Below are 21,310 nucleotides of genomic sequence, written 5' to 3'. Positions count from 1 at the left end.
ACGGAGCATATAGAAAAGTCAAACGCTAGTCTATCGGAAAATAGTAAATGAAGACGGAGATGAAGACATAGGAAAATAAAGGCGGAAATGAAACGAGGTACGGAAAATGAGTATAGTCTAACTGGAGAAGGAACGTACAAAGGGATAAGGCACGGAAGTTAGACGCGGGTCGGATCCGGACGATGGATAGAAGTCGGCCAGATCCGGAAGTCCGGAAATGATGTGTGTGATTGGTCCGGGTCCGGAACACGGGATATGACAATTGGGGGGAACACCGAGTGTTTCAATTGTACAGTCTGGGTCCTGGCTTAGCCTTTCGCGTATCTGTGGGATGGTCCAACCCTCGTCGAGTCGGAATTGTACCTCATCGATCAAAATTGGCCAGGCCACTGGGCCCCAGCGCTCACATTCTGCTAGATAAAGGTCCATATGATGGACACGGACATGGGTGTAAAGAGTGCCTGTGGTCGAACTAGCAGCATATAGCTGGATTTTCCATGAAGAGTCTTGCTTATGTATATCCATGTTGGAGGAGTGAGATTAAAAAAATACTCCCAGACATGATACTTACTCGCAAGGGATACAGGTACATTTACGCGATGCCTCCGTCCTATAGAAGTGGGGGATGTCGACAACTGCCCCCCCCTTTTGTTTTCTTTTTCCATCATGCGTGGCCAAGGGATTGGTTGGGGTCGTGGCCAAGGGACCAGTTGGGGCAGGATTGAGGGCACCGTTGCTGGTCTGAAGTGGGCTAGAGGCTGTATTGGGTGCGACTATTATAGGAGCACCATCCTCCTCATTGTCGCCGCTGATTTCATTAATGTCGAAGAATTCAGTATCACCGTCTTCATATCTTCTAGGACGCTGTCATTCTCGTCGAGGGCGTTGGAGGGCAGTGGAAGTTGCTGCAGTGGTATTGATGGTTGCTGCAGCAGCAGTAGTAGTAGCAGGATTGAGAGTAGCAGTGGGGGCATCAATGTCGGTAGCGTTGGCATTTTTTCGACGTCTGCCGCGACGGTTGATCATATTAGTGATGGTAGCACTATAGATGCAACAAATAAATCACCTGTTTATATAGAAAACTTCATCCTGGGGAGACCCTGAAAAATCCCAATGTGCATGGTGGGGAAATGCCAGTTAGACCTAGACTTGAACTCACTGGAATCATTAGGGTTGCAGGACCGGTGCCGGGTGAAAGGGAGATTGCGGCACATTGGCAAGAGGTCCCTAGGCCACACTGCACGTCAGTCTTGAACCACGTTGTAGGGATTCATTTCTGGCTGGGCTTGCAGAGACTGTTTTTACCTTAGTGTTATGTTTGCACTTTTGTAGCTTACATAATCAAGTTACCTTTTCACCAGTTACCAGTATGAGTCTGAGTATTCAGCAAGTTTCTATCATATTTCCTCTTCTCTGAGCCTTGAGCCTGGTCCAGAAACCCTTTAGGGTCGAATAGCAGCTAGGTTCTGCAAGACCCAACATTGTTCAGACTCACCATCTGAATTGTTGTACCTTCAATGTCATAGCCTTGAATGTAGGTGCATGGTAAGGGGGGACCTCCATGAGTAGAAATTGACTACCACCATTACAAGAATGGGGTGAATTCCTGCTGGGACTGTAAGTAATGATCAAGATTCAAGACCAGGGGTGAGTGGAGATGGAGTATGACACGAGGCACTCACTCATATGGCCGGCCCATCTGCAATTTTGTAAAAAGAATAGCGGCAACATGATGGCAGTACACAGCAAGGCTGTAGCAAGTTGGCACCCTGTTGCGATTAAAACCTGTTCAATTAGTACTTCAAATCAAAAAATGTACGTACATCCATTTAAAATGAAATGCTGTTGGAGTCACTGGACAGACATAATGCATCATGGTACGAGCACAGAGTAGAAAGCTGACTAATTTTCTTATTTCAAAATGTCCAGTACAGCACAAAGATAATATGTACATAAAAGGAAATTGGAGAACTGTTGTTCGTTAAATATACACACAGCCAAACAACATTACGTTCAAGTTGCACCAGTCTTCATTTGAGGTTTTACTGTGACAAACAATGAGTAATGTAGGGAACACCAATAACCAGGTATTCAAATATTCAAAGTCTACTACTGTTTACAACTGTGACTCACTCACGTGCATGCACTTGTTCAAACCGAGCTATTATTGTTTGTTATGCCATGTCTGTGGGAAACACCAAGCAGCAAACGATTGGAGGAGTGCAGACATGGATTCAGAGGTCTAGAAACAATGTCCATACATTGATGTACATCACTCCATCATGATGCAAGCTTGTATGTAGTATATTTATATACATATGTACGTACAGATACCACAAGAGCGCTCAACAAATCAAAAACTATACATCTATCATACTATGCAGTTAGTTTCTTTTTCCGATGTGGGGCAGAAGTAGTTGAAGGCGGTAGGGGACCATTATGTGGGTGTAAACTTGTAATTAGTTCATGACTTGTGAGTGTGTGAAGATAATAATAAAACTATGTACTCACACATGAGTCGATTTGCAAACAGGTGTTGCTTTCAGCAGGCACAGCGACGCCGTCTCAGCCACCAAGTGAACGTTGGAGGTTGGAGAATGTATAATGGGGTCATTGGGCTGGATGAAATCCAGAAAGCACGTTTCTGTGGTGTGAAGACCATGAAGCAATGAGCGGAGATAGTCATAGTCAGGGTCTTCTGAGAATGAAAGAGACCGTGAGTAGACGAGAAGGTTTGCGAATTCAGAAGGAACACCATCACATAAAACTGCGATGGTGGTGTCCACTTTGCGCTCGAGTATGTCAGAGCTGGAGAGCTTCTCATGGCTGCTAGTTAGCCATGGAAGGCTGCCATGGATGAAATAAATCAACATGTACGATAGAGACTCGAGATTGTCACGACAACCCGGCTCCAAGCCCAAGTGGTTGTTGATTGAAGCAAATGCGGGCGTGCCTGTGAGACGTCGACCCTGGCGAAATGGTATATGTGTTTCGGTTGCAGCATTCCAGTACTTCTTTGTGATGCCAAAATCGACAACAAAGAGAGTTTGGCTCAAATCACCAAGGCCCAGCAAAACATTCTGTGGTTTGATATCGCTGTGAATGTAGTTGTATGAGTGGATGTGTTCGAGGCGTGAAAGCTGGGAAAATATGTTAGCATCTGCGATGACTCACTCAAAGCAACATACCAGCTGGTCTCCGAGGTTAACAACAGTGTGAAGGCTGAATTTTCGATTGTGTGCCTTGAAGAGATCGTGCAATGATGGTCCAAGGAGTTCAAGAGCCAAAGCGTGATATGTTGACTCTCTACCAAACCAAATGGCACGGGGGATCCCAACTCCATCTTCGAGTCGTTTCAGAATGTTGTATTCGCGCTCCACAGAAGATGGGTGAGAGGTGAGAGGTTCAAGTTTGATGGCAACTAGATCATCATTGAGGAAGTTCTGCGCATGGTATACAACAGCTAGTAAGTGAGGCTTAGCGAGTTTATATGTTGAATCTCAACATCATGTAACAATGTACCATATGACCCAGATCCCAGAATATCTTCCAGCCGAAATCTACCATCAACCGAGTTGGGACTTTATCTTTATTCATGCTGTGATAGGTAAGAACAATTACAATATATTCAATGACAGATGGTTGAAGGATAGTTTAGGGTATGCACGTGCACTGTGTAGGCTGTAGTGAATGGTTCCTTCAATCCCTGAGAAATAAGGTACGAACACTGGTCAGCAATGACATCATGGGTGATGAAAACACCCCAAGTTGGCTTGAGCCAGCTCATGCGGTTAGTCAGCCAGACTGAGCTGGACATAGGTAGCTTAGCTCACCCCAGGAGAGATGAGTGTCAAGTCAGGGCTCATAACCTGTAGTTATGTGTAGAGTAGAGTAGAGTAGAGACCTTAGATTAGAATATTTGATTAAAAGACTGAATTCTTTGTAAATATGTTGTACAGTATCTATACTATCAAACGGTTAATACTATGTGTTCGATCCGAAACGTTTGAGGACGGACTTGTCTGTCCTCCGTGCTGTGCTTACTAATCGACACCGCTCCGGCTATTCCCGGGTAAGTCGGCGTTCCCTACATTATTCATCTATGTACGTATTACTAAGTTTTCTCTCCTGTGCTCGTACCTTTACCATGTGTTCCTAAGTCCAATAACAGTAGCTGGCGTTAATGCAATTACGCGTACATCTTCTTCGAGTTAGACGTTACATGCGCCAAGCTCCCGGTGCAGCAATGATGCTCTCCAATTCAAATCATGCTACTGACGGGCGCAAACAGATCTGACGGTTTCCAGGGCCTCATCTATCGCATCAGGCTTACGGGTAACCCCATCATTTACTTACCTGGGATAATCTCTGTCCCTGAATGCGCTACGCATTCTTCTCTGAGGATATACCGGAGTCTCGTCCATTTTGTTATCTTACGGGACAGTCTTTCTTTATTACGACTCTCAATCATCCTTCGACGATACCGGATTCTGGACTTCTTTACACCTCACAACAGCAACTGAACCAACTAAATAAATCTCCATAATTAATCTCCCGATTGGTGGGAAAGCACTAGTCAAGTGAGTACTGCGGACCAACCGACAGCTGATAAATTGCTCACACCATAGCCTTCCATTGCTCATGTACTATCGGGCGGCGTTAGCTGAGAGTTCTCTAGTCATTACAAGCTTTAAGGACATTGGTTTCATCTATATTTCCACGCCTGCGTTATATTCACACTCGCTATCTCCTGCTGTACCGACATGACTTCTTCAGAAGACCTTTATGCAATCTCCGCTGACTGGCTCAGAAGCCTAGAGGTTGCATCATCTACCGGAGATTCCAAGTCATTTGTAAGCCATTTCCTTTCGGACGGGTGGTTCAGAGGTCGGTGCTTGTCTAAGGAACTGAGGCGCACTCACAATTGTTCTCTCTCTCTCAGATCTTCTATGTCTCTCTTGGGATTTTAGGACGCTATCTGGTTCGGAAAAAATACACGGATTCCTCTCGGAGGTGGTTGATGGAAAGCCGCGACTTGAGCATTCTGGTCTTCATGATCTCAAGCTAGACAATCACACCGCCAATGCGCCTTCACCATTCAAACTGCCAGGTCTACGAGACATTGAAGGAGTACAAGGTGCTTTCACGTTTACCATTGCGAAACCAGCTGCACTCGGACGAGGTTTCTTCCGTCTGACGCAAGACGCAAATGGGAGGTGGAAGGCTTTAACTCTTTTCACAAACATGCAGGACCTCGTCGGGCATGAGGAGTCTTCTGCAGATCAACACGGCCTGTATGAAGGTATTACCTGGGAGGAGGATGTTGAGGCAAAATTCCGTGCTATAGAGGCGGACCCCACCGTTTTGATTGGTGCAGTGCAGTTCTCTCCTTGCTAATGATGACTTGACGAGCATACAAAGTTGGTGGTGGACAATCTGGCCTCATGGCTGCAGCGAGGCTGCGTAGGTTGGGCATCCGTGCGCTTGTGATCGATAAAAATGCGCGCGTCGGAGACTCCTGGCGACAACGGTATGTGGAAACACAGCGTTAGTATGTTGTTTTTTGCTATAGATGCGAACTACAGGTACCCGAACCTTACGCTGCATACTCCTGCATATCAAAGCTCCAGTACGTCTTATCATCTTTCTAAGAGGCTTAGGGTTAATCTATACACAGTGCTTTACAGTCCCTATCCGTATGTGTCTTCCGTCGTTCAACGGTATCATCTATCTCAGTGATGCTAGGACAAACTTCCCGAACTACATTCCTAAGGGGAAACTTGCTAATTTCATAGATTCGTATGCTGTGAATCAGGAATTGTGTATCTGGCACTCGAGTAGCCTAGTCTCAACTCCAGTGTACGACTCATCATCCGCAAGATGGACTGTGGAAGTCCAGCGCGGAGACCGGAAAGTATTCGTTAACCCGAAGTACCTGGTACTTGCTACAGGAAGCGGGAGTCCTTACATCCCTACTTGGAATGGAATGGATGAATTTCAAGGAGCCCTGTATCATTCCGACTTTCATAAAGACGCAGAGCAATTCAGAGGCAAACGCGTTGTCGTTGTGGGTGCAGTAAGTCGTGTCTCCATTTCATATTTGCGTGCACACTCACGAGAGCGTCAGGGTAATGCTGGTGCAGATATATGTCAAGATTTTGTGGCGCATGGCGCTACTGAGGTGCGCCTATGGATTGAACTATATCAAAGTCATTATTTCATAAGAAAGGAAAGGTTACAATGGTCCAAAGAAGCGCTACATGCGTTGTAACTTCAATTACCGCAGAGAAAATCTACTTCAAGATGCCTTTACCTGCTAACACCCCTATCGAGGAACTGGATTTCCGCAGAAATTCAATGCCTCTGGTCTTGCTCCTGCAACTGAGCATCTCTGGTCAGACACAACAGATGAAGATGCTCGATAAGGAATTCCACGACGGTTTGCGCAAGGCTGGATTCAACTTAACTTGGGAACTTTCGCCCGGCAGTGGCGAGGTTGGGCTGGATGGATTTTTGTTCACCCGCCAGGCGTCAGGAACCAGTGCGTTTGGATTTGTTCTTGAGACAAGTGTCATCTTAAACACCCTATAGTGATTGATATCGGCTGTGGTAAGCTAATCATCGAAGGCAAAGTCAAGGTAGGTCTTGTATTCGTTTTCCGAGGGCTGTCTAATTGTTGCGATACGCGCAGATAAAGCAAGGCCAAGAAATCAGTCACTTCGATAAAGATGGAATTACGTTTAAAGACGGCTCCAAGCTTTCAGCAGATGTTATCGTCCTAGCGTATGGTCTGACTGGTAGTCTCTCGTCAATATTTCTCACGCACGTTGCAGTACAGGAAATGAACCCATCATGAAGACTGCGAGAGCTCTTCTTGGCAATGAGATCACCGATCGACTTCTTCCGCAGGAGGTAATGGGCCTTGACTCGGAGGGAGAATTCAATCAGACATATCGACCCTCTGGACATCCGGGACTTTGGTTTGCTTCTGGTGGATTTGGATCGTCGCGTTTCCTCAGTAAATGCCTGGTGGGCTACCTTCCTCTGTCTGTCTGTATATCTCTTGATGAATTCCATGATACAGAGTCTCCAGATCTTGGCAAGAGAGCTCGTTATAGCATGACAAAAGCTTGCTGTTACACATGATATAACTATATTGCAGGTCAGAATCACAGATGGGCCGACGTTATGACTACCATGTAACATAAATGAGAGAAGACTAACCATGCGAAGCAGTAGCTCTATATGTACCAATCTAACGCGTTGTTTTCATTCCGGCGACTGATACAAGACCATTTTGATGAGGCTTGCACACGGCATCTATCTCACTGGCTGTACACGTCGACAGTCGAAAGTAATCTGGGTCATGATTGTCCACAGCTGGCGGGTCTCCAGCGAAAAGTCGAAGTCAGGGACAAGTATTCAGGGTTCACTCTGTATAAGGAACGATTATCTTCATTCTACATATCAGAATTTCACTAATCCCGGTATGCGACGTCAGATATGAGATGGCCATGACCATGTAATGAGGATCTTCAACTGATACGGTTGCATACGGAGATTGCCCCAGTGCTTTTGGTACGGAGTCAATGGCTGGTCGTGAACGTGAATGTTCAGCAGTTCCAAACCTGTCGATAGACTTGCTGGCAATACGCTGGCATTGTATCTATGCCTCCATTGGAAGGCACATCCACGCCACGCGAATCCAAAAGAAAAATATAAAAGACCAACGATCACTTCCCTGATCCCATATCGCACAAGTCACAAACAATGCATTTCTCCTCTGCAATTGTCCTCGCCGTCATTACTACTCTAGCATCATCAATCTCTGCCATTCCTCTTACCGGTGACACGGATAGCGCCGATCATTGTGCCAAGGCTTGCTTTTGGGACTCACAATGCGACAGCTATCAATGCACTTTTAATCAATGCGTGAGTATCAGCATTTTCCTGGACTTGATAACATGACTCACCTGCATGGCAGACCTTTTTCGTCTGCACTGTGAGTCAATTTTCTGCTTTCACATCGGTGCAGTATGGCTTTTGACACTGACGCGCGAGTTACTAGTGATTTGCAGAGTTGATCAACGTTTAACGCGCATCAGGACATTACATGTCCACTTACATACAGCTCTTCGCATATTAGAGTTAGAGTTAGCGCGAAATTTTCGTGAAATACAGTGAATGTTAGACAAAGATGAGACGTACGAGGACACATGAATACTATCAAGGGATCGGATTAGTCTACAGCGCAGCCTCACACTGTTGGTGTGACACGGACGGGCTCGAAGATCAAATATAAGTATGTATGCGCGCGATCATGATGGACCTGATAAAAAGTTAAAAACACACCTAGGTCCTGTATACCGTACAGCCCCCCTACTCCAATAGTTGATTCAAGAATCATGATGCTCACGATGTGATTGGAAAACACGGCTTGAAGCAGGTTTTCTGCTCAGATATTGCATGCCTGCCTAGATATTGTCGAGTGTTGTTGAAAGGTTGAAAGTCGATTCCCTGGCAAAATAAGATGATTGTTTCGGCAAGCTGAGTACACGTTCAATGATGAAGAATGGGATAAAATTCTAAAAGGATTAGGCTAACATCATGTACGTAGACTACTAGAGAGTGAGTACGGGGCACGATGCAATATTTATAGCTCTTTTTCGGAGCTCCGGGATTTTCCCGTCGTTCCGGAGTCCGGACTGAGACAAGCCGAAGGAATGCTGAACTGTTTCGTTCGAAGCATTCTATCATCATTGAAACTCAAAGGCTGTCACGAATGTTCTTGATATGTGAGCATTCCTCCCGTCATGGTACTACCGAGCTGTCGACTGAAAGTGTCCTCTTCTTCCACTGTACCATCGCCGACTTTGATCGAGTTTTTCGCTCGTAAATCACTCAATCACCCTCTAACTACAGGCGCACACTCGGTCTACACTCTAATTATTAGGTGGGTGTTTATCACAGGTGCGGTGGTAACGGAGTAACATCCTTTATAGATGACTTTCTAACATCAAAACATTTTATCGTAGGATACAAGTGAACTACGCTAGAGACATAAAGGCAGTGTAGGGACGTGTCAAGGGATCACCAGTGCTTTTAGTACCGGCAGAGTCGACTACTAATGAACCTTAACTAGTACGAAGATCTGCTGGCATCATAAGTATGCTGGCACAACAAGAATATCGCTGAGCAGTGAGCACATAAAAGCCAGCTATCTTCCTACTATCTTCCTCGGAATTTTCCAATCTCACCCCATATCACAAGCAATGCATTTCTCCTTTGCAACTGTTCTCGCCGTCATTTCTCTAGCATCATCAGTCTCTGCCATGCCCGCTGACGCGGCTGGCACCGGTGCATGTCCTGAATATTGTTACGTTAACTCAGATTGTCACATATGCAACAAGGAGCAATGCGTGAGTATCAATAGTTTTCATGGATTTGACAGCGTGACTCACCTGCATAACAGAACTTTTTCTTCTTCTGTTCGGTGAGTTATGTTTCTGCCTTCAAATCGCTGCAGTATGGGCATTGACACTGACGCTGTCGATGTGCGAATTATTAGTGATTTGTATAGTTGACCAACGCACCGTCAGGACAAGCATCGGTGGAGTTCGTGTGGTTTTCGGTTGATGGTTCTAAACGAATAGTTTCATTTATTAAGGTGTAGCTTCGGGTGTGATTAGCCTTGAAGAAATGACGAACAATTTTATCATATAGTTTGTAAGAACTTAGCAATGAAACATCTAAACATCGAATCCTAGCATGAACCAGGCTACAAGGAAACTATGCTATGGAGTGCGGAAACGTGTCAGAAGAAAATATTAGAGCAGCTCCGTCGACCATAGAGTTGGTGGGTTTCAGGTCTTGGAGTGGAAGTGAAGGAAAATGAAGAGATGGGTCCCATATCACATCCTAACTCACAATGCGTTTCTCCTCTGCAATTGTCCTTGCCGTCGTTGCTGCTTGCCATTTAGCATCATTAATCTCTGCTACACCTATCGATGCTGACGCTGAGAAATGTGGCTTCTTTTGCTGGTTTAATTCGCAATACAACACCTACCTGAAGCGCAGGTTTGCGTGATGACCTGACTCACCTAGTACATAGCAGATCCTTCCTTTCTGCCATGTGAGTCGTGTAGATTTTAAAGGCGAGCGGACGCGTCGGAGGGAGCTAATAGAATGAAAAACGATCTCAGTACTTGGGACAAGACTCTGTATATTCGGTATATGTACCTAATAGAATGAAAAACGCTACGAAAGACATTAGTTATTTCGTACGTCGTGTAACTAATGGTACTCACATCTCAGTACTTGGGACAAGACTGAGATGCGTCTAACTATCTGGTCCTGGCTATAAGGTAAATCGAGCAGGAACATATATTAATCAAAGACACGAAAAATAAGGGAGGGCACGAGCCGCTGTCAATGCGCGCTCGTCCGTTTCCGCTTTAGCATGCGCTCGTACCTCACGTCTCGGACTCTTCGGCATTCGACATCTCGGAACTCTCGCATCTCGACAAGTCGTGTTCGTGTTTCTGCTTTCACAATGGGTAACGACGCTCACGCACCAAGTCCCCGACTCCCATCTTTCCTAGAATTCATCATGCTCAAGTTACTGCCATGCAGAGCATGACAACTCGTGAGTCGCAATCAGGCAATGCAAAATCGGATATGTGCACGTGTAGCCTCATGTATTCCATATCGGGCATTTGAGGAACCGCTACCGGCGCTGGACGGCTATATGCGAAAGGGAGCTCGCACATCTTGTTAGTAATGGGAATCTGTTTGCGTTCGACAAAGCCCTCCCTCCACTAACGTGGTCGGGGACGACACAATATGACCGCTGGCACTGACATGCGAGTTACTATTACTAGTGATTGACCGAGTTTATCAAGGTGAATCAGCCCTTTGCATATCAGAGTTGACGCGGAACTTTTGTTCAATTGGCAAATGTCCATAGATAAGACGCCGTGTAACAACACCAAAAGGACGCTGCAGATTAGTCCACGGCGCCGTCTCGTGCCGTCGGTGTAATATAACTTGTATATTGTACAATTAAAAGTATACTAGTAGTATAAAGGACTGAAGTAGTAGATGCGCACAACTGACCTTATTCCTGCTCTCTGAAGGATCATAGCACCACAAGTCGACACCGGTCATCCAGTCATGTCTGTTGGTACTGCAAAAGAGAACCCAAGGGAGAATTACTACGTCTAAACCGTCAACATGGACGCCCCAGCACCCCTTGCACCACAGATGCAGCCCTTTCAGAGGACGTATGGTAACCCTGTATGTCTTTCATGATTTACTACTACTATGTCAACTGCATGTAATTGGCTTTCAGGCACCTTTGGGTATGCTGGCTTATGGTACCGTCTTCTTGTGCTCGCCAATATTGACGCTCGCCTCCAAAAGCGTTGGTCAACCCAAATTGGTCTTGGTTTTTGCTACTTTGTCAGTTTTCATTACTCGCAAACGATCTGATTGTAACCTAGTCATTCAAGCTACGGCGGCATCTCACAAACGCTTGTGGGCATGTGGGAGATGTTCCTTGGGTATGGTTCTGACCTTTAGATGGAGAGCTACCACTAAAAGTTTTCCACAGTAACACGTTCAGTGCAACAGTATTTACTACCTACGCAGGTTTCAATTTCTCTTTTGGTGCTCTCTACCTACCTCAAATCGGTCTCGCGTATGTTGTTTGCAAGCATTGATGCATGTCCTCTCTCGCATACCTTTCAGGGCTGCATACACTGTTGACGTGGTTGTTGGGCAGGAGTTCTACAACGCCATCGGGATCTACCTCGCCATCTGGGACTTGATTACGTTCCTCTTCTTGTGAGTCTGAGGAAGTATGCTTTGCAGACACATCCTTAATAATCTTACAGCCTTGGCGCACTTCGCACAACCGCCCCCATCGTTGTAACGCTCGGATTCACCATTTGCGCGCTCACGTGTCTTTCCATAAATACTTTCACCGGTGCGTTTTTTTTGCCTTTCTAGTATTATGTCCTGTCTGACGTGCAATACGTAGGCAACCCACACTTTGCAACTGCAGGTGGTGCCCTTGGCATCATCGCTTCCTTCGGTGCATACTACAGCGCCTTCTCGCTCTTCTGGACCCAACAAACAACGTTCTCCTTTATTCGCCTCCCTCCCCTCATCACAGCCCCTTCTAATGTTTAAGTACTGTGCTATTAGTCTTCAGCCGATCGCTATTTATTTTCTTCGGTTTCCTTTCTCAACTACGTCTCCAGTCTGGTTAGCGCATTTGTATTAGATTCTACTTCTGGCGGGATGAGGTTCGGCGCTGAGTAAAATACAACTATTTACCAGTGCCAGCTTCGGTTCTGGTTTGATTAGTATAATAAATACAGCCAGTCGTGGGTTGAAGTCTTATCTGGGGCCTCAACGTTCAACGACGGCGCTTGGAGGGGGACAGAACGTATCGTATATCTGCGCTAGCGTATGCTCAGGCACATTCGAAAATACCACACCTGGATTGGATTGCTCGACTTCAAAAGCGACTGAAATTCTTTAGTGGATACCTTAATAAGGGAGAAATATGAATCGCCAGGACGAGGCCACAATAACAGCGAGAGTTTGGTCAGGTGCGACAATAGGTGTCATCCTCGACAAAAGCTGTATTAGCTCCAGAGGTAAAAACGATGACGGCTAAGTCGTCACCGTCATGCAAAGTAAGGTAACCGTAGGTGGTTACCAGCCATGTACGGTTGATAGTGTCATGAAACAAAACGGAGGAGCAACTTGCAAGTGAAAGGAAGGATTGCAAACACGCAGCACAACCGCATGACGGCATTGACACCGAGCCGGCCATGTGAATGAAGGTGAGACTCGCTACTGTACTATCTTTTGCAAGATAAATTGCGCAAGTCAGAGATCAATGTGAGCTTGAACCACCACAAAGCAAGGGTCACTTTGTCTCATCCAGCATCATTCTATCCTCGTCAGACTCCGATCTAAATAGACGACTCACCACAATTGACTTATTCACCACTCCAGCCCGTGCTCAACAGCATGGGCCGTGACACCATCCAGCTACCCAAACAACCCTCAACGAAGACAAATCACAGGGAGCTCAGGTGCTCGTGCGCAATCAACCTATCCTGAGCATATCAAGAAATACTTCGCTTACGATGCGCTTTCACCGGGAGGATGGGCAGAAGAATAAGTATGCGATGGTGATCGAAAAAGGTGGGGGAAGAGCAGGCCACAAGTGGTGGTTGGTGCTGGAAAAAGATGGTTACTGCTTAGAGTTTCATCCCTGTAATACTATGTTAGGACGGGGTAGCAACGCCTCATGATTCAGTTTGCTTGATAAGGGGCACAGCGGGATAGCAGGGTGGATGCATGTTCGATTGATGCGAGGGCATACTCAGATCTGAATAGCATATAGATGAGGAAAACCGCAACGGGAGCGACTCGTTCTCGTCCCTGTAACGCGAACTATACTCATCACTGGAAGTGCATCATCAGCGTCCACGCACCTAGGAGTAACAGCGAAAGACTGACTGCATAGTATGTTATCCTACTGCGAGAAAATTGGTAATATGGATGTGCCGCGCCATTCGCTGGGTCACCAATAACACATATATGTGGGAACGATGACTGTGCTGGCGCAGATGTTCAGAGGGGCGGATCAAGATTATGGAGGTACCAGGATTCAAGCATCGATAGAGGGATCTTCAATCACTGGATCCACACCAAATTTGCCAAAAGTCCCTTGGGTCGCAGTCTGCTGGCATCGCAGAGATTATGTGGTCGAATACGACACAACCACATTTCAGGAGACCTTCAAAGCCAGAACGTTCGTTCGACGCGAGGCTAGTAAGGGAATTCCAATGGATAGGTTCTTCCCAAAACCAGAATGGACATTATCCAGTATATAAAAGCGAGGTATCTTCCTACTAACCCTTCAGATTTATTTGATCCCATACCACATCCTCACACACAATGCGTTTCTCTTCTGTGACTGTCCTCTCCGTCGTTGCTGTTTTGGCGTCATCAATCTCTGCCACGCCCATTGATGCGGCCCCCAATAAATGTCCTTGGACTTGCCAGTCTGACTCAGACTGCTCGGACTGCTATTACAGGTTTTGCGCGAGTATCAGTAGTTTTCCTGAATTTGATACACGACTCACCTGCACGACAGGACTGGTTTCTCTGCAGAGTGAGTCGTATTTCTGCTTTCATATCGATGCAGTATTGGACGCGCAAATTGCTAGTGATCGGTCAACGTGCATCAAGAAAGTATCGGCCCAATTACTACACAGCTGGCGTGAATTTTTCGTTCAACTAGGAAATGTTCGAGTCTGTAGATAACACGTTGCTTGAAGAATAGTAGGACTATAAAGGAAGGTGTAGATCAATCCACGGCGCAGCCTTGCATTGTCAGTGTGACTCTTGAGTACTGAGTCTTGTTCCGAAGACGGCCTGTAGATCGTACCATTATAAGTATACGAGCGAGGTCATCCGAACAAAACGATGCCTGGTTTTTTTTAGCAGCGCTGCGAAAGGTACTGCACTTCACGTTCGCTGCTTCCGATGTTTCTCGGGACCCTGCCAGGCTGTGGTCAGCCGACTGGTTTGGGAGAGGCGATTCCCACTCACAAGAAGACTTTGACTGGCTTGTAGACTACATCGGCTTCATTTATTCCTTCGACCACGAAGCAGCATATGACATCCTTTTACTACTGGGTAGTATGGGAGTGTGTTGCAGCCCCGCTAAGCGACATCTGTTCATCAAGAGGCTCATCGCCTGCATGGACAGTAACATGCCTCTCCCTTTACGCCACGCCGCTCTTCGCGCTGCTCACAGTGCCCGAGAACAAATCGCTTCGATCGATGACATTGATGATCCGACGCTACGGGACATAGTTTTGACCGAGCTCTCCCCCGCTATTCTGACGCAGATGATGCTGTCAAAGGACATGAACTCGCCTTCATGGAGCGTGGTTGCCTGTTCAGATGAAACTGCGACACGTAGGCCACTCAGCAGGGCGATGTGAGAAAATTGTTGGATGAACGTTGGGTCCGGAACTGTGGCGAAGGATTCAGTAGTGCGATCGACTAGCATGAGTGATGCATACCTCCATAATTACTTTTTTAAGGACGTCCGAGAAATGCAGCACAATGGAGGTGTCTGGGATGATGAAAGACAAATACCCGATGCCTACGGACGCAAATTCCGGGCCCTATAAATACCACACACTCATCAGTTACGCCACAAACAAAGCGTAGCATCGAGACTGAATAAAATTGGACAGGAACACTGACGCACTTCAGCAGGGGCGTTGACTAGTAGGGTAGGGAACGAATATATTTTGAACGACTGTCCTAAGTGCCGAGCTTTTGAGCTTGAAAACTCTTGATCGGAGACCACAAGCGAAGCAGGAGGAACCAAGAGAGAAGCCTCTGCAATTGACGAACTCGAAGCCATGCAGTGTTGTATGTTGAAAATATACCACGGACAGCAAAAACTGATCACGGTGAGAACAAAAAAGGGAAAGTCGGATGATGACTAAGAACGAGCCCATGCGGACAAACATTTGTTAGTAGCTGGCAAGATCTGCTGGTAATAGTATTGCAGGTATACATGCACAACCAGTGCGCACATACGCAAGAATTTCGACAAACAGCACATAAAAGCTAATCATCTATCATAATGATGTGGTCCCGTCTCACATCAGTCACAAACAATGCGTTTCTCCTCTGCAATTGTCCTCGCCGTCATTACTACTTTAACATCATCGATCTCTGCCACGCCCGCTCAGAACCCAGCAGGCGCCGATGATTGTCCCTTGCCTTGCTTCACTGATGAAGATTGCACAAAGGCCTGCCTCAACTACAAGCTACGCGTAAGTATCAATAATTTTCCTGGATTGGATAACATGACTCACCTGCATGACAGTTCGATACCAACTGCTATCTAGTGAGTCGTGTTTCTGCTTTCACATCGGTGCAGTGTATGGTTGTTGTGACACTTATTGGTGATTTGTAGGGTCAGTGATCGTCAATCGATGCACCGTCAGAAGTTGGCGTAATTTTCTGTCGATCGAGAAATGACTTGAAATACTACTAAACAAGCGGTCTGTTCACCTTCGGACGTTTTCTACCGTGAATTACAATAAGAGATGGGCCTGTACACTACGTTCCCCGTTGTCTTTTTCTCTTCATTCTCTGTTGCAAACAGCGTTTCGAGTGTCTCAGCGACATCACGCTCTCGAAAGTCCGGTCTGCATCAGCACTCTGCTTCGCATCACATTCTCTTTCAATCCAGCACGCTCAAGCTGGACCGCATATCGCTATTTCCCTTCTGACCTGCTTACGCGACCACGTTTAACAGATGAGTCAAAGACTCACGTTCGCACATTTCGCACTAAGCTGTTTGAAAGGAAGTCAACAGCGTCGTTGATGCTGGAGACATGACGGATGAGGTCTATGGGCGTCGAACATTGACACTATGCCTGCACAGGCTGCACGTGTCACGCACTTGGTCTGCCGGAACAATAATCTTATTTTGCCAAGGAATCAATAGTTGATTCAAGGTTCATGATGCTCACAATGTGATTGGAAGATACGGCTTGAAGGAGATCCTCCGTTCGGATATTGCATGCCTACCTGAATCCTTTCGAGTGTTGTTGAAAGGTTGAAAGTAGGGAGCTGTAAGGTATTATGCATGACCTAGGTGTGTTTTATCAGGTCCATCGTGTGCATACATACTTATATTTAATCTTCGAGTCCGTCTATATCACACCGACAGTGTGGGGCGCGCTGTGGACTGATCACCACGCCCCCTGGTGGTATTATTCTCGTGTCCTCGCACGTTCTCAGTCTAACATTCCCTATATTTCACGAACATTTCAACTTCAATATGCGAAGAGCTGCATGAAGTGGACATGTAGTAATTTCCTAATGCGCATTGATCAACTCTGTAAATCCCTAGTAATTCGCCCGCCGGTCTAGTAATTCGCGCGTCGGTATCAGCTGCCGTACTGCACCGATGTGGAAGCAAAACACGACTCACTGTGCACATAAGTAAGATCTGTATGCAGGTGAGTCATGTTATCAAGTCCAGGAAGATGCTGATACTTACGCATTCACTGTAATAGCATTCCGTGCTGCGGCATTGTGAGGTAGAAGTGCAAAACAAGCGACATCTATCGGCGCTAGCCTCATCACTGGTAACGGGGATGGCAGAGGTTGATAATGCTAGAGCAATAATGACGGCGAGGACGATTGCAGAGGAGAAGCGCATTGTTTGCGACTCGTGATATGGGATCAGGTAGTTCTGAAGGCGATTGTAGGAAGTCAGCTGGCTTTTATAGTCTTCTTTGGAATTCCTGTCGCGTCAATGCTTTCAAACAATTTACGATGCCAGCATATTGCCAGCACTTACTAAGGTCTATTGGCAGATGTGGAACTGCTTGAGCACTCGCATTTCCAACCAGAGTCATCTCCATATGCAACCACATCACACGACACAGGCAGAGAGAGATATCCTTATCGCTAATAATCCTAATAATCCGATCCATCTTTAAGTCCACTCTGGTTGCACTCTGGAATATATCTGTTCTGTATAGTTATCGATAAGCCAGCCTACCGAACTTCTCAGAATGGTATATACAACTTTCGGAAGGTGGTCGTCCATCCCCCAGGAACATATTGTTTTAGTTTTCGTGATCTCGAGATCTCATTTTGTCGTCAGCAATCTCTCCAAGTACCATATCACCATGTAGTTCTGTGGTCAAAAACCACATCAATTAAATTTTTACAAACAAGTACAGGGTACAAAATGCTACTTATTCATCGTGTTCCTCGATGTACTCACAAGGAGGTGCGTCCAAAGAGATCACCCCATCGACATCGTCAGTACATGGATCAACATCCGAGTTCGAGGCCACGAGATGCAGGACTCTCTTCCAATGTTCTGCGAAAGCCGCCACCAAACCTCGTCGGATGTGAGCTTGACTGCGAGCATATACAGTCAAACCTTCCTGATCCTCTGGCTGCCCGTCAGTTCGTAGGGTTTCACGGGAGTCCCAGGAGTCTCCCTGCCACCGAAGAAATACGAGAATACGTCGCATTTCTTCCAACAAGAGCTGGATCTCCTCCGACCACCTATTACGACGTGCTCGGGCTTTACACCGATCGACACGAAGCGCTACCGTAGTAGTTCAGCATACGACGACAAAAGATCGAGACCGACTCGGACCAACTTACATTCCTACAATCCCTTGACGACTCACCTGCACAGCAGGACTGGTTTATCTGCAGAGTGAGTCATATTTCTGGATGCAGTATTGGACGCGCAAATTGCTAGTGACTCGGATCGGTCAACGTGCATCAAGAAAGTATCGGCCCAATTACATACCAGAACTGGCGTGAAATTTTCGTTCAACTAGAGTCTGTAGATAAGACGCGTTACTTGAAGAATAGTAGGACTATAAAGGAGGGTGCTGAGATTAATCCACAGCGCAGCCTTGCATTGTCGTGTGACTCTTGCTCGCCGAAGATCATCATACCAAATATTATAAGTCATCAGGAAAAGCCCCGGGCAATTTCTCGGGCCATCGCGGTTGCTATTTTTAGACAATCAGGTACACGTTGTAGTTCTATCGCCGGTATACCTTCATGTCACTACCACGCAGTGACATTGCAACATTTTCGCATTATGTTGACCTCGTGCAACCATATTGTCTGAAGATTGTGAGCCGCTTGTAACATTTGCGACCATCTTGCAATACATACTCAGGCACCAGCAGCGGCTCGGGCCGTGGACTCGAAAATTTGCTTGCAGCAGTGAAAGTTATCTCATCAAGCCTTTCAACCGTGACTACCATTCTGTATTTACTTCCAGCAGGCGATCAGCACCATCAACTTACCCAAGCCATTGACTTCGGACGTCATGCCTCCTCAGCGCCGCGCACCCATTGAATACGACTGTGATGCATGTGGAGCTCATAATGTTGATGCTATTCGTTTGACGAGGCATCGAAACCAGTGCCAAGCAGTGCGCACCAGGGCCCGCCGTGCCTACGAGAAGAGCCTACAGCTTCACAAAAAGCGTCTGGCGGCAAAAGCGCGTGCAAAGGCGGAGAAATTAGCCTCTGTCACTGCGGCATCGCATCCAAATCCAACCACTCAAACACTTACAGGCCGCACTACCAGTGGCAATCATAGCTATTGCAGGGACTTGGCGGATTCAGGCGAAAGTTCTGTGAGTACCGTGCATTTGGATCGCGCTGGGCATACTGATTTTACTTATTTCCTATTAGTCAAAGACTCAAAGGGCCCTTTCGCTCCGAGTCATCCGGTCCCTGAGCCTCTACCATAATGCGATTCTGCACGTGTCACGTACTTGGTCTGCCGGGACAATCATATTATTTTGCCAAGGAATCAATAGTTGATTTAAGGAATTCACGACGCTCACAATGTGATTGGAAGATACGGTTTGAAGCAGGTCATATTGCATGCCTACCTAGATCCTTTCGAGAGTTGTTGAAAGTGAAAGTTGGAGTAGGGAGCTGCATGGTATTATGCATGATCTAGGTGTGTTTTTATCAGGTCCATCGTGCGCATGCATACTTATATTTGATCTTCGAGTCCATCTATATCACACCCACAGTGTGAGGCGCACTGTGGACTGATCTGCACGCTCCCTGATAGTATTATTCTTGTGTCCTCGCACGTCTTATTCTCAGTCTGACATTCCCTATTTTTCACGAACATCTCACGCTAATTCCAATATGCGAAGAGCTGCATGAAGTGGGCATGTAATTTCCTGATGCGCATTGACCAACTCTGTAAATCACTAGTAATTTGCGCGTCGGTGTCAACTGCCATACTGCACCGATGTGAAAGCAAAAACACGACTCACTGTGCACAGAAAGAAGATCTGTATACAGGTGAGTCATGTTATCAAGTCCAGGAAGATGCTGATACTTACGCATACATTGTAATAGCAGTCCAAGCTGTCGCATTGTTTGGAAGAGGTGCACCACGTGCGACATTTATCGGTGCTAGCCTCATCACTGGTAACGGGGGTGGCATAGGTTGATGATGCTAGAGCAGTAATGACGGCGAGGACGATTGCAGAGAAACGCATTGTTTGCGACTCGTGATATGGGATCAGGTAGTTCTGAAGGCGATAGTAGGAAGCCGGCTGGCTTTTATATTCTTCTTTGGAATCCCTGTTGCGTGAACGTGCGTGCTCTCAAACAATCTACAATGCCAGCATATTGCCAGCACTTACTAAGGTCTATTGGCAGATGCGGAACTGCTTGAGCACTCGCATTTCAGACCAGAGTCATCACCATGTGCAACCACGTATATATCCTTATGGCTAATAACCCCCAAAGTCCGATACTAGTTCCATTCACCTTCATTCACCTCCCACGGATCTCGTTCGAAACACCACAGCATTTATTTTGGACGGACTTGCAGCAATCAACAGAGCCGCTTGAGAGAGCATCGATGAACCTTGCTATACGATCCTCAATTGGTCAGAAATGTCGTTCAATTTGATCGCCACAATTTGTCAGTGGAGTACTGGCAAGAGGGACCAAACATTCCGATCAAGAACAATTAATGCCTGATCTCGCTGATGAATTCGGGTGATTCTCTGGCCCGCTTATGCACCTTCGTATACATTGTATATTCGAAATGCATTTTCCTCGATACCATCTGTCTTGGCCTCCGTCGTCGAGTTTAGGATACTAAATAAAGGGAGATAAGTCTGCGTTTAAACCATGTTTTTTACAGAGGAACACTACGGGCCAGCCTATTCAGCGGCCAGCCCAACGTTCCGAGTGCTGAATCCACAACCATTTTACTAGACCTTCGTCCAATCTACTATTTCCTGAATGAAAGTCAGTATACTAGACTTCGGATATCTCCTTCCATTTTGAAGACCAACAACGCCATGAAATGAAACAGAAGTCGCCATAGTAGTGAGGAAGGGACTGTAAATAGGAGAAAGAACTATGAACGCGCAGGAACACAGCACGACATCCAAAGCCGGCGATTATTCGTGCTTCCTTGACGTTGCATGCAAGGTGGCTGCACACAGCGAGGACCTGTGGGATACAGCGAGCCTAATTCCAATATATGTGGTGAATGGGAATGATGACAGTGCTGGTGTAGATGGGATTCGGACGTTCAGATGGGGCTCGGACATTCAGATGGGGTCGGAATGGGGATAGAGATGTCTTCAAATTGCCAAAGACCTTTCGCAATCTGCTGGCATCGCAGCTTTTATGTGTCATAACCACGAAAAATTTTC

General features: G+C 46.4%; 7 protein-coding genes across 7 annotated transcripts; 5 read left to right on the top strand and 2 right to left on the bottom strand.

Moving 5' to 3' along the window:
• Positions 1 to 2,164: 2,164 nt before the first annotated feature.
• On the bottom strand, positions 2,165 to 4,424 carry F5147DRAFT_742175 (casein kinase I; the record flags this gene model as incomplete). Its single annotated transcript, XM_041439534.1, has 5 exons — positions 2,165 to 2,242; positions 2,583 to 3,140; positions 3,189 to 3,463; positions 3,523 to 3,560; positions 4,357 to 4,424. The coding sequence occupies 5 exons, from the start codon at positions 4,422 to 4,424 to the stop codon at positions 2,165 to 2,167; spliced, it is 1,017 nt and encodes a 338-aa protein (XP_041298766.1).
• A 138-nt stretch (positions 4,425 to 4,562) lies between these two features.
• On the top strand, positions 4,563 to 7,272 carry F5147DRAFT_625711 (FAD/NAD(P)-binding domain-containing protein). The gene is made up of 12 exons (XM_041432683.1): positions 4,563 to 4,887; positions 4,943 to 5,371; positions 5,422 to 5,530; positions 5,586 to 5,629; positions 5,678 to 5,696; positions 5,746 to 6,076; positions 6,128 to 6,181; positions 6,235 to 6,541; positions 6,592 to 6,638; positions 6,692 to 6,783; positions 6,834 to 7,029; positions 7,085 to 7,272. Exons 1-12 carry the CDS (start codon positions 4,764 to 4,766, stop codon positions 7,121 to 7,123), a joined length of 1,791 nt encoding a protein of 596 aa, XP_041298765.1. The 5' UTR covers positions 4,563 to 4,763; the 3' UTR covers positions 7,124 to 7,272.
• Positions 7,273 to 11,221: 3,949 nt separating this feature from the next.
• F5147DRAFT_666139 (GPR1/FUN34/yaaH family-domain-containing protein) lies at positions 11,222 to 12,237 on the top strand. The gene is made up of 6 exons (XM_041435155.1): positions 11,222 to 11,460; positions 11,511 to 11,561; positions 11,612 to 11,698; positions 11,749 to 11,844; positions 11,895 to 11,986; positions 12,041 to 12,237. The coding sequence occupies exons 1-6, from the start codon at positions 11,285 to 11,287 to the stop codon at positions 12,190 to 12,192; spliced, it is 654 nt and encodes a 217-aa protein (XP_041298764.1). The 5' UTR covers positions 11,222 to 11,284; the 3' UTR covers positions 12,193 to 12,237.
• Positions 12,238 to 13,814: 1,577 nt separating this feature from the next.
• Positions 13,815 to 15,267, top strand: F5147DRAFT_757156 (uncharacterized protein; the record flags this gene model as incomplete). Its single annotated transcript, XM_041440366.1, has 4 exons — positions 13,815 to 14,197; positions 14,231 to 14,341; positions 14,530 to 15,031; positions 15,138 to 15,267. Exons 1-4 carry the CDS (start codon positions 13,981 to 13,983, stop codon positions 15,265 to 15,267), a joined length of 960 nt encoding a protein of 319 aa, XP_041298763.1. The 5' UTR covers positions 13,815 to 13,980.
• A 2,494-nt stretch (positions 15,268 to 17,761) lies between these two features.
• On the bottom strand, positions 17,762 to 18,509 carry F5147DRAFT_625706 (uncharacterized protein). The gene is made up of 3 exons (XM_041432682.1): positions 18,401 to 18,509; positions 18,250 to 18,345; positions 17,762 to 18,190 (listed from the first exon to the last, which is right to left on the bottom strand). Exon 3 carries the CDS (start codon positions 18,111 to 18,113, stop codon positions 17,829 to 17,831), a length of 285 nt encoding a protein of 94 aa, XP_041298762.1. The 5' UTR covers positions 18,114 to 18,190; positions 18,250 to 18,345; positions 18,401 to 18,509; the 3' UTR covers positions 17,762 to 17,828.
• A 175-nt stretch (positions 18,510 to 18,684) lies between these two features.
• On the top strand, positions 18,685 to 19,690 carry F5147DRAFT_182603 (uncharacterized protein). Its single transcript, XM_041428442.1, has 4 exons — positions 18,685 to 19,246; positions 19,305 to 19,390; positions 19,443 to 19,578; positions 19,633 to 19,690. Exons 1-3 carry the CDS (start codon positions 18,935 to 18,937, stop codon positions 19,576 to 19,578), a joined length of 534 nt encoding a protein of 177 aa, XP_041298761.1. The 5' UTR covers positions 18,685 to 18,934; the 3' UTR covers positions 19,633 to 19,690.
• Positions 19,444 to 20,513, top strand: F5147DRAFT_666122 (uncharacterized protein; the record flags this gene model as incomplete). Its single annotated transcript, XM_041435154.1, has 4 exons — positions 19,444 to 19,578; positions 19,633 to 19,934; positions 19,992 to 20,232; positions 20,298 to 20,513. Coding segments are annotated over exons 2-3 (235 nt in total), but the record flags the coding sequence as incomplete, so codon positions are not given.
• Positions 20,514 to 21,310: the final 797 nt, after the last annotated feature.

This window comes from Suillus discolor, assembly GCF_016758755.1.
Source record: "Suillus discolor strain FC423 chromosome Unknown F5147scaffold_3, whole genome shotgun sequence".
NCBI lineage: Eukaryota > Fungi > Basidiomycota > Agaricomycetes > Boletales > Suillaceae > Suillus > Suillus discolor.
The sequence above is the reverse complement of the archived record's forward strand: the minus strand, read 5'-3'. Positions and strand labels throughout refer to the sequence as shown.